This window comes from Molothrus ater, chromosome 3 (genome assembly GCF_012460135.2).
Source record: "Molothrus ater isolate BHLD 08-10-18 breed brown headed cowbird chromosome 3, BPBGC_Mater_1.1, whole genome shotgun sequence".
In the NCBI taxonomy this organism is placed as follows: Eukaryota; Metazoa; Chordata; class Aves; order Passeriformes; family Icteridae; genus Molothrus; species Molothrus ater.
Window position 1 is genome coordinate 13,961,981 of NC_050480.2, and position 12,239 is coordinate 13,974,219.

The window sequence follows — 12,239 nt, forward strand, 5'->3', positions numbered from 1 at the left end:
GGAGCTACTGCAGCTGCACTCCAAAAGACAATAGCCAGAGACACACAGAGAAAGGCTCCCAGGAAAGCACATCACCCTCCTTTCTCCCCCTACTTTCCAGGGGGAGGTTTGTATTTTGTTTCTGTGGGACATCATGTGCAGGCTGCTACTGCTTAGCACAGGCAAAACCCAAAGAGCAAGGGCAGACCAGGGTTTATATGTCCCATGCTCAGGCTTGCTAACAAAGACACTCTGCCAATTCCATTCCTGCATTTCAGGGGGTTTAAGGCAGAGGAACCCCAAAAGGGCTGTGGTCTATTGTCTTCAGATCGTGCTGCCTCTTTAAAATCAGAAATGCACGGACAGCTCCAAGGTGCCTCCCACTGAGCAAAGGCTTTGGATGCAGGCACAGAGGCAGAGGAGCCATCCTCCCCTGAGCACAGGGCTAACCTAATGGGAGAGAAAGCAGCACTCAGTGGAGTCCTTGCGCTACTTCCAGTGATCCTTTCTCTCCTCCAGTAACAGCAGCACATGCAGAGGAGAAACCTGGCGGCGCTCTCACCAGAGAAGAAACCTGGCTCTCTCTCAGGATGCCTGAGACCTCCAAGATGATGAGCACAACTGCAGGTACACTTTGCTGATAGTGTTATGTCAGTTTGTAGATGGTTGTGTTGTCTGTATTTATTTTACAGATCTTTTGGTATTTAGCAGTGGAATCTGACACAGATACTGCCCCTTCCTTTGGCCAACAGATTTTGCATCCGAGAGTTTATTTAGCACTTCTCTTAAATGAATGTTTACCTTTCCAGGCAGCTGTGGAGGTGTCTCCTGAAGCAGTCCCTTGTCAGAACTGTTTCATTTCAGGCTTTGGCTTTTTGTTATTCTGTTCTGCAATGCTCAGTTTAAAAAACAATGTGGTGACCAAAGCTGTAAAACAGAGTTTCTGACAGATATTTGTTAAGTGTCAGTACATCAGGGTCTGAGCGTGGTTCCAGGGAAAGAAGGGAGCAGCAGCTCCACTATGCAGATTACTCTTTGTAGCCGTGACTTGCTTCGTTCAGTAGCATTTCACACCCCGAGGACTTACTGCTTCAGGGCAGAAAAAGCAGTAATGCTCCCTGATCCTCTGCTTGGATGAGGTGAGACTGTCCTGACAGCTAAGAGTCTGGTGTGAAGATTCCTAGATGGACCATGGGAAGATACAAGAAGATGCCCTCTCAGCATTTTGATGCAGAGAGGCAAAAATAAGGAGTAGATGAAATGGTTTTTTTCCCATCTGTGTGGGAAAAAAAAAAAAAAAAATTTTTATATTTGGTACAACTGGCAGTACAAAGAGGGGAGCCTGTTCCTCCCCAGCATCAAAAATGCAAGGTACTCTGTCTTGCTTACAGAAGATTTTATCTTTCACCTTTCACTCTCTGTGGAAACACTTTCCCTGTGAATGGCAGATTTGCCTTCACAGCTAAGCTCTACAAGTTCATGGGACAAAATTATTGTCTTTGCAAATTGGCAGAGTTCTGCCAAACCTGTTTGACAGAAGTGATAATGGATTATGCTGGTGGAAAAATTTTGTCCTGTACTCAATTAATGGTTGCCAAAAGGGAAGTGCTGGATTTAGTATTTTCTTGGGCCTTTGCAACTCTTACTTCAACTCTTACTCTACTTAAGAAATGTATTTAGAAGCAAGAGCATCAGTTCTCTTCTCATTGTCCTCTACCACATCCCTGTGAAACAATGAGAATAAAGCATAAACTTTGTCCAAAAGGCACATAAAATGCTTTACAGCACACTGAGTTGTCACTTTAGTGTCTTTTACCTTGCACGATGATGACAGCACCATGGGCTTGCGGGCTGGTAGAGTTTTAAACTCGATTTTACATTCCTCCTAGACTGTCATTTCACTGCCAGGTGAAAATTTCATTGTTGGTAAATAAAACTGTAACTGCTGTAACAAACAGTGCATGAAGCAACTAGAAGCATTTATTTTGTGAGAAGCATCCCTTCACAGGGTATTTCTTCCTTCTGTGCACATGCCGCAACAGATCTGTGGGGCAATGAGGTGGCTATTGCTTTCCTTCAAGATGAGTACTTTTGCTGTAATTTCCTTTCAGGAAACATTTTCCTCTTTTTGTTCCCACAGAAGGAGATAAATGAGGCTGTTGTCCTATAATCTTCTGGGACAAAGACAAGGTTACTCACTGCTCAAAAGGAAGCTTTGGGTGAGGTCTCTCACCTGCCACTCTTGTGCCCTGCCACACTGGGCTAACACAACACTGAGTGCCAGCCAAGCTGCACATGCCAAAAGAAGACAGACATGGCCATGGAGCAAACTGAACGCAACCTAAATGCTACTGCGCACCTCAATTTTGCTTCAATCTACAACATCCATAATGGGGATTTCACCTCTTTGAGAAACTTCTCTTTCCCTTTCAATTTCACTTACAGTGATTATGACCTGCCACTGGACAGTGAAGAAGACATAACCAAAACCCACACCTTCTTCACAGCCAAAATTGTGATTGGGGTTGCTCTGGTTGGCATCATGCTGGTTTGTGGCATTGGCAACTTCATCTTCATTGCTGCTCTTGCCCGCTACAAGAAGCTGCGAAACCTCACCAACCTGCTGATTGCCAACCTGGCCATCTCAGACTTCATCGTGGCTATTGTGTGCTGCCCCTTTGAGATGGACTACTATGTGGTGCAGCAGCTGTCCTGGGAGCACGGCCATGTCCTCTGCGCCTCAGTCAACTACCTACGAACTGTCTCCCTCTATGTTTCGACCAATGCTCTCCTGGCTATAGCTGTTGACAGGTAAGTGGGATGCTATGACTGCACAAAGATGTAGCCACAGCTTCCAAAGTTCTAAACCATGTCCTCAAGTGTCACATCCACATTTTTTGTGAACTATTCCGTGGGTAGAATGTTTTGATGCCTGACCACTCATTCAGTGAATAATTTTTTTCTAATTGTGCTGCAGTCCTGAGAGACTGCCTGCCTTTTACTCCAGGAATTTTAACAATTTAATTTAATTGTATCCTTTCTCAAGACTCTTCTCAGCCTCGTGCACCACGGAGTCTGACAGACCAAGACACTGAGCATCAGTCTGGTGCTGACCTAAGTCTGACATGACTGACTCACAGCCAGAGGCTGGCTCAGTAAACTCTTTACAGAAAGGCCATCATAACAAGATCTCTTTCATGTTCAAACACAATACAAATCTCTGTAGACCCTATGCACATACATATGTGATTCCCACTTCCTCTTCTTTTCCCCAATTTCTCTCATGTGCCATTTCAAACTTTAGTGTAGTGTTGCAGTTTTCAGTCCCTGATGCAAAAGTCAGCTCAGGAGTAGTTAGCCCTGCTGAGGGCTGTACAGATACAGCTTGTGTATGGCTGATTCAGCTGTTCCTGGTGTGCATGGAAGTCTGTGAAGAGACTCTGGAGAAGTTCAGAGGTGTTTTCCTTGGTGTGGGCAAAGGGACGATCAGCTCCTACAAAACAAATCCTTAACAAGCATCTAACAGAATAGGCTTTCAACAGCAGCTGAGGACTCAGGGTAAAGCTTCTAAACACTATCATGTATGCATTACCATTTTCTATCAGTTTTTCAGCTTTAACAAGGTTTTCTTGGAAAGCTCTGCCAGTGCATCCCAGGCTGATGAACTAACGGGTCATGGCGCCCTTATGTCTGCTAAGAAATCAGATTTATAGCATATCTTCCCACACATCTTTAAAAACAGGCCTGATTAACAAGATTAATCACTGAAGCTTGATGTAAGAACACCATGTTTTGGTTTCATGGCTTTTCTTTTTTATTTTTCTTTTTTTTTTTTTGCAAGCTATTGGTTTGGTAAACAGAGAGAAACCCCATTGTTTAACAATCACCTATTTCATGTTATGTCATGTGGATTGTTGACTTCAGTCTCTAAAAGGATCAGACTCCTAACAAAAGTCTTCCCATGTTTAGATCATTTAAAAGGAATCGGCTGTGTAAAGTGAGTAAGCCTGTCCCACTGCGGACTTTCTTTAGGGAGGGCTCTCTTTCTTCTTCATCCATGTCTATTCACATGAAAAAATAGAAATTTCACATTTTTAAGGCCACACCTACACTACAAAAATGCAACATTTGAAGAAGAAGAGTGCGTGGTAAGGGTCTAATATCCACACTGCAAATATTTAGCTGGGTCCCCTGGACCAAACACCCATTGGCATTTGGTGTGTTTTATGTACACTTTAGGAGCACAGCTTCCAGGACAGTTTCATCTGAATTCAGTTTGTGAACTGCAGAACCGCTGCACAGTAACAGCCGTGGTAAGCAAGGACAATCAGAAAATCCACCACAAAAGCTTCCTCCAGAATCTATTGGACAGATCAGTCCCATCCAGTCAAATGTTCTGCTGAGCAGATATGCACATTTATGAATACATACACATACATTATGCCACAACTTACTTCCCTGGAACCTGATCTAAAAATGTTAACCTTCTGCTTCACAAGGACGCTGACTCATTTTGCTGTCCCCTGACATTTACCCTGCACTATTAAGAGCCATGAACAATTTATCTGCTTCCAATAACTGGCTGATGAAAAGTGCTGCTGACTTTCCATTTTACTTCAGAATAAATATATCTTAGGGATGCTATTCTATATACTGAATGTATATAGAGGTAATAGACTCCAAAGGAATGAGAAATTCCACTTTTTGAAACAATACTTTGGGTTAAATACAGTTGTACTGGGATCTCTGATAAAAATCTCCCCCTAGCAGGAATACTACAACCTTGCAGCTTTACAGCAGTGCAAATATCTAACTCAAGTTTTCTGCTTTGCCGTATTACTTAATACTGCCTATTTAAGATGAATAAGCAATAGTCACCTCCAGAATACACTTAAAAAGTATTTGCATGGGCAGAAAATAGATACACATTCTATTGGTGGCTTAAAATCATGTTCACCTGTAACCATACATTAGCATCACCTTCAGGTCTTTGCAACCCACAGAATAACCACAGAAATAAGAAAAACATTGTGATTTATATTTCACCTCTTTGTAAAAAGAGCTATTTAAGTAGCTCTCGGCCTAGGGAAAACATTTTCCTGATTCTACATGTTTGTGTTTTCTTCCCTGGACCTGACTAGATGTGTAATACTGCATTTTTCTAACTCTTACTCCTGTTTAAAAGGAAAAGTTGTGATACAAAATTGTAACTCAGCTCCAGGCTGCTACTTCACAACATGTTCTTACAGATGATTATGTCCTTACAGACAAGTATGTTCAGGCTCTCCCCTCAGGAATAACAGCAATTTCCTCCTGCCCAATTCTGTTTGCTTGTATTCTGAAGTGTGTTCTGACCAGTGTTTTCAGACTTCATTTTGAATATATTTTTCTGTTCTAGGTATTTGGCCATTGTTCACCCACTGAAACCACGCATGAATTATCAAACAGCAACCTTCCTCATTGCCTTGGTCTGGGTCATCTCCATACTTGTAGCTATTCCATCTGCATACTTTGCTACTGAAACTGTGTTGTTTATAGTTAAAAACCAGAAGAAATTTTTTTGTGGCCAAATTTGGCCAGTTGACCAGCAGATGTACTATAAATCATACTTTCTCTTCATCTTTGGCATTGAATTTGTAGCACCTGTGATTACAATGACCTTGTGTTACGCCAGGATCTCTCAGGAGCTTTGGTTTAAAACTGTCCCAGGATTTCAGACGAAACAAATCAGAAAGAGGCTTCAGTGCAGAAGGAAAACTGTTATGGTACTAATATGCATTCTGACTGCCTATGTTCTCTGCTGGGCACCTTTCTATGGCTTCACAATTGTCCGGGACTTCTTCCCCACCCTTTTGGTGAAAGAGAAGCATTATCTTACTGCCTTTTACATAGTCAGGTGCATCACCATGAGTAACAGCATGATAAACACCATATGTTTCATAACCGTGAAAAACAAAACTATGAAGTACTTCAAGAAGATCATGCTACTCAGATGGAGGTCAACGTATAAGGGAAGCAAATCTAGCATAGATTTGGACCTGAGAACAAGTGCAATCACAGAGGAAGTAGACTGCATAAAACTACAATAAATTTTCTGAGGTTCTAATCTCACCTTTTTTGGAGAGGGGGCAAAGAGGAAATAATACCTTGTCAGAAGCTTCTTCCTTGACTGTGGGAATACCCTCTCACTGGTGAGAGCCCTCAAAAAAGCAGCCTACTTTGCATTCCCACCAGAATTCTTTTCACTGGTCTGCTGGATAATCCTTACACTTGAAAAGATGCTGTGCTTCAGTTCATACATCTGTCAATTTGGGATGTAGACACTAATTTTATAGTTGTTTAATAAGAACAAAGAAGTCTATGAATACATTAGAGTGTACTACAATGATGGAAAAGTTGAGTGCTGACCCTAGCAGTGATGCTTCTTTGTTTCCTAAGAGAAACCTCTTAACACCTTTGAGCTTATGACTTGTACCTTTAAGCTATTTGGTGTCCTTTTCTTTCTGCTCAGAAGAGAAAGGATGCCAAGAAAGCCCATTTTGCTTCCAGTCACTTTTTAACCTCTCCGTTTACCTTTCCTGATGAAGCTTCTTGAAGTCTACAGACCACCAGCTTTCTATTGTCATTGGACAATACGCACAGCATGCTCTTATGAAAGGCACATGCTCTGAAAGCTAAAATCTGCTTCACAGTCAAGTGAAAACCTCAAGTTTCTTCCTGTTACACCTTGTTTAAGAATGCTTTATCAATATTCCACTCTTTATTTTTATGGAGAGTTTTAACTCTGTTATGCATTTGGAAATGCCACAGATATATATGAAAAGGATCTACTCCCTCACCTCCAGGCACCCTGTGGCCAGCTTCTGCTGCCTTGAGATGCTGAGCTCCTCACAGAATCAATCACAGAACTGTAGGACTTGGGAATAACATCTCCACATTGTCTAGCCCATCCTTCTGCACATGTTAGCCAGGATTGTGTCCAGCTAGGCTTTGACTGACTCCAGGGAATGCTGACAGTCTCTGTGGATCACCAGTGTCAGTGCTCAACAGCTCTCACTCAGTGAAAAAGTGTTTTCTTACATTCAGATGGAGTTTCATGTGTTTTACCTTGCTTGTCAGTGGGATCCATATAAACCTACAGCATGGTGGTGGGTAAAATCCAACCAGACATCTTACCAAGTCTGTGTGCACCTTCACGATAAAGGATAAGCAACACCAAAATATCAAGGAGATCCCGAGATGATCCATCCATCTTTCTGGGAGCAAGACAGGCTTAGGCTTCAGCAACCCAGCCTCTGGTTGAGTTGAGAAGCTTATTGTCTGCTCAGATATGACTCAACTCCAGATGAATTCTGCTTTTCCTTCTGCAGTGCCTCTTTTACTGTTCTGATTTAGTGCAACTCCAGTTTGGATGTTTCTAAAATGATAATTGTGACAAAGCAGGTGACAGTAATACATACTCATTTCAACTACACATAAGATATAACAGACTTCTGTGTATAGTAATAAAATCTTTTCTGTTGTGATGACAAATGCGTATGTGGTTGTGCTTACTTTTGGAGTCAATGGTTTTGGTAAATAACTTGTCTATTTGAGAATTTAAAGTGAGCAGCAAATAAAATATGACCTCAGTATAAGCATTCTGAATTATTTTTTGTCTTCTCTTAGCCATCACTTTCTTACCCAACTGAGTAATGTGAATGATCCCATTGCTGCTGAAGAAAAATTGACCAATTAAAGGGCAAAAGGATATTCAAATCCATTAAAATGGTCAAAGCTGCTCTTAAATATATGCTCTTAAATATACATCGTTTGCTGTTAGGCAAAATAATGACTGAAATCATCCTTCAAAATGTCAGTTTTAAACAGGGGTAAATACTAAATTCATTTGTTTTCCAGCCTGCCACAGAAATTTAAAGGACCGGAGAGTTTAAGTATTTCACTATCAAAAGGCTTAATCTTGTAATCTCACCTGAAATCTCATGGTTTCTTCTGAAACCTGCCCTAGTTGTAAGGGATTAGCTAACATTACTGCCTGTTATTAGAGTGTGTGATACTCCTTCCACCTGTTTTCCCTGCATGGTTTTGGTGCAACAAATTCAACTGACAATTTCCACACTAGGGAAATCTATCTAAGGCCGAGTTAATAAAAAAACCCAATTCCCATCAAGAAATATAGTATTGAACAAAATCTGGGGCAAATAATTGCTTTAAGACACAGGAAATCACTCTGAGAGCTCCAAGAGAGCTCTTGTGGTCTGGCCTAACTACTGTTCTCATTCCTGTGAATTAGGATATTAATGCAGCATCCTCCACAGCCCCTGCTGAGGATTTAGGTTTTGGGACTGCTGCATTTTTGACATTTTGAAGTCCTCCAAGCAGCAAAGCACTGTTGCTGCCTGAACCTCTGGATAGTGCAGAAGTCATGCTTTGCCCTCAACTGCATTTGTTGTGAGCTGCATCCACAGAGAGAGGGGTACTCCCATTGAGGAAGGATGACAGTTCTGTTCCCTGATCCAAAACCAAAGCAGTCACATTATCCTTAGCCTGTGTTGGCACCAACTCCAAACAGCCCAAAACAGGGCACTTTCAGAGACAGTATTTGCTCCCAAACTGAGCTCCAGCAAGAAGAGGCCCAATGCTTTGCAGGGGGACCAAAAGTCACTTAAAAACTATTGCGAATACTCCTGAAGTGTGCAGGCAGTGGGAACAGGCTGTGACTCAAGTGGCACCCTCAGGCAAGGGGGGAGCAGGCAGGGAAGGGTCTGAGAGAGAGGACCAGACCCCACATTCCCTAGGGCTTATGTGAGCTGTGCAGGGAAGAAAAGAACAAAAAGACTTTTTTTGTACCCTCACAACTTACTAAAGGACAACATTTAGAGAGGGAATTGAATATGGACTGCACCTATTTGGAGCTCTGCTTGTAAACAGAGAAAAACAAGCACAAGCTGGGAAGAAGGCAGCATCTGTCTCAGAGGAGAAAGTTGTGCCTTTCCAGCACAACTCCTGCCTACTGGAAGCTGCCTACTGGAAGCTGTAGGGGAACAGCTGCAATAAGGGCTCCACATGGCAAGAATTGTGCCATGTGTCATGGATGAGGAGTGGGTGGGACCTGAGATCCTTTGGCAGCGTTTAGATCTCCATGCAGTGAATCAACCAGATACATGTCTCGGTTATGCTAGCTCAAATTTTTGCTGCCAAATGCAAAACTGGTGCTACCACACCAGATCACTGCTCAGCTGTCCTCCTGCAGCACAGCTCCAAAACCATAGCCTCACTTCCTTCTACAGCAGTTTCTCCAGAAATAACTTGAGAGTAAAATGCAGTCTCTGCTCCTTCATGCTGAAAAACATAAAGCCGGGTGCACCTGGAAGCTAAAACAGTGACCTGAAAGAGAGCATTAGGAGAAGAAAAAGCAGTTATTCTCAGCAACAGGAACCGAGAAAACAAAGGCTATGTCATTAAAGCAATTGTCCGTCTACAAAAGGGGGATGACCTGCAAGATCCCAGGCCAGCATACATCAAAGTAGCCAGCACAGAAAATTTCCCTAGAGACTGACTGACTCATTCATGAGTTAAGACTTTGCTGTGATCCTTCTTCTTTGAGCCCTTGCCGTGGCAACAGCACCCTCCAGCTGCTGCCTCTGCAGCACAGTGTCACCACAAACTGCATCAGCTCACATCAAACACCATGGGAATGGTGTCAAGTAGGTATTCCCAGGATTCCTGTGACTTCAACAAGTAGCAACAGATGCTTCAGCTTTTGACAGCTGGGTACCCAGGCACTTATCCAATGCTTGTAGTGTCTGCATTCTCCCTCTCCCTGTGTTGGCTGTGACAGATGCTGGATGCTTGGGCTGTCCCCTTTCTAAGTATTCTGCACCACCAGTGCAGAAAAGCACACACCATTGAGCAGAAAAAAGCAGAATTGAGGCAAGATCGACACTTGTCCCTCAGACTCACCGAGATCTTGCTCTCTCATACACTCTGTTAGGATCCTGTCCTATTGGCTGCACTATAACCCACATTGCCAGGATAAGCCCTAACTCACAGACCCAATTATGTTGGAAAAGACCTCTGAGATCCTTGAGTCCAGCCTTTGGCCAAACACCACCATATCAACTAGACCATGGCACTGAGTGCCAGTCTTTCCTGAAACACCTCCAGACACAGTGACTCCACCACCTCTATTCTAATGTCTAACCCTTTTTTTGAAGGAAATTCCTCCTAATGTCCAACCAGAACCTCCCCTGGTGCAGCTTAAGACTATGTCCTCTTTTCCTGTTTCCTGGGAGAAGAGACTAACCCCCACGTGGCTACAACCTCCTTTCAGGTAGTTGTAAAGACTGATAACGTCATCCCTGAGTCCCATCTTCTCCAGGCCAAACACACCCAACTCCCTCAGCTGTTCCTCAAAACCACTGACAAGGCAGGAATTCCTGCAGCTTCAAAACTGACCTTCGTAAAACCAGCTAGAACAAAAGAATGTGGAACAAATCCCAGTATAAAAGTCACCAAATACTCATGGATAGTAAGAAACATAACTGAGCATAAAGTCACTCAATGTCGCTCAAAGGGATCCTCAGGCTTGACAAGGAAAAGGGCTCCTGTGGGGCTGCAGGCTAAAGGGCTCCTGAGAAATGGCACCATGAAGGTTGACAAGGGAAAGAGGCTCCTATGAGTGGCAAAGAACTGGCTCCTGCAGGGTAATAATGAGCACAAGACAATAAAACCCTACAATGCATACAGAGCAGAATACAATACAATACTGTACCATATGCTACAATAGCTATACAAGAAACCATGATATAATGCAGTACATACTCTGCAATACATTCAAAATATGTAAACTACAATAAACATGAATGACAGCACACAACACATCTAGGACCATAATGAAAGGAATGAGAGGGATGTGTCTTTACGAACAAACCGTGGGTCTGCTTGCAGATAAAGCCAGATACTGATAGATGAAAGAAACAATGGAAGGAACCATAAATTCCAAGGAATCCCCCTAACTGACATAGACTCAGTTGCTCATCCAAGATTGTGCTAAATTCCTGGACTTAGAGAAAAAGAACAGCAATACAAAGAAAAACGGGGGAACGGGGTGGGAGGGTACACATTAGAAGGGGTTCTGTATTAGGCTATTCAGGAAGTCTGTACCTCTCAAGTACCTCAGCCAAGGGGAAGAGGAAAATGAAGCAGGGAAATGAGGATAAAGAGAAGCTCCATCCTCCAGCAATTTGAGAGACCTCATGGGAAATGTCCCATGGCCTCTCCCTTTATTTGAATAAAGTTGAAGGACTCTGTCTCCTTTTAGAATATAAACCTCTGGCATTGTGGATTAATTTTCCTAACAAAAAAATACAGTAAATACCACATGGTACAGTACATACTGTAATGCACAACCCACTTCTCAGCCTTTGAAGCAACCTGCAACTCACACTAGGCCCTCTGTGGCCAAGATACATGGTGGCCCCTTCAAATGACCTGGAGAGCTCCTGTTTCACTCAGGATCAGCATCTGTGCTTTTCTGGTCACTCTCACCTCACCCTCCCTGTGTGCCCAACAAACAAGAGACACACAAGCAGCACAAATCCCATGGCAGCTTTTCCCCAATGCCAGGTGCCACCACAAGGCCCTGACATGGCACTGTACCTAAGAGGCAGACAGGAATCCCTTTGCCCTACTGAGTAAATTCACCTCGTGGGAATGCCCTCCCTTTTGGCAGAGGGAAGGGACCTGAAAGGAACCAATTTGACTTTTTTTTGTCTCAACATATGTTATACACAGGGTGAAAAATTACTATAGGGGCTGTTAGACATGCTGGGAACCTTAACATGGACCATGTGATAAGGAGGCAAAAAATGGAGGTGTCAGGAAAATTAATCCATGAGAAATTTATGTCTTATGGCGGGATGCCCCTGTGTCCTGGCAGTGATGCTGTCCCTGTCTTCTATTTCTTCCTCTGTCTCTCTTTCTCCCTCTCTGCTCTCTTTTCTATCCCACACTAGTTGAGTCCATATTCTTTCTTTACCAAGAAACAGTTCTCAGATATAATATCGCCACATCGGTGCTTTATTTTTATCTGAGAAATGTGTCAAAAAGAATGCTTCCCCTTTCAGCAGAATCTGTAAGGACCAAGATGACCCTCCAAGAATGAAAGTTTCCAAGTGCCAAGGGGGTGTGTATAATGAGGTTTTTTGAGGTAGAAATGGGCAGCAGCTGAGGTTCACAAGGTCCATCCCCAGTGCCTA

At 43.0% G+C, this 12,239-nt stretch overlaps 1 protein-coding gene across 2 annotated transcripts; it reads left to right on the plus strand.

Moving 5' to 3' along the window:
* Positions 1–215: 215 nt before the first annotated feature.
* On the plus strand, positions 216–7,512 carry PROKR1 (prokineticin receptor 1). 2 transcript variants are annotated; one of them, XM_036381285.1, is made up of 3 exons: positions 216–606; positions 2,120–2,790; positions 5,378–7,512. In XM_036381285.1, the coding sequence occupies exons 2-3, from the start codon at positions 2,294–2,296 to the stop codon at positions 6,066–6,068; spliced, it is 1,188 nt and encodes a 395-aa protein (XP_036237178.1). In that variant the 5' UTR covers positions 216–606; positions 2,120–2,293; the 3' UTR covers positions 6,069–7,512. The 2 variants fall into 2 exon arrangements, with proteins under 2 accessions (XP_036237178.1, XP_036237179.1); XM_036381286.1 differs by having other exon boundaries at positions 2,425–2,790.
* The last annotated feature ends 4,727 nt before the right edge of the window (positions 7,513–12,239 follow it).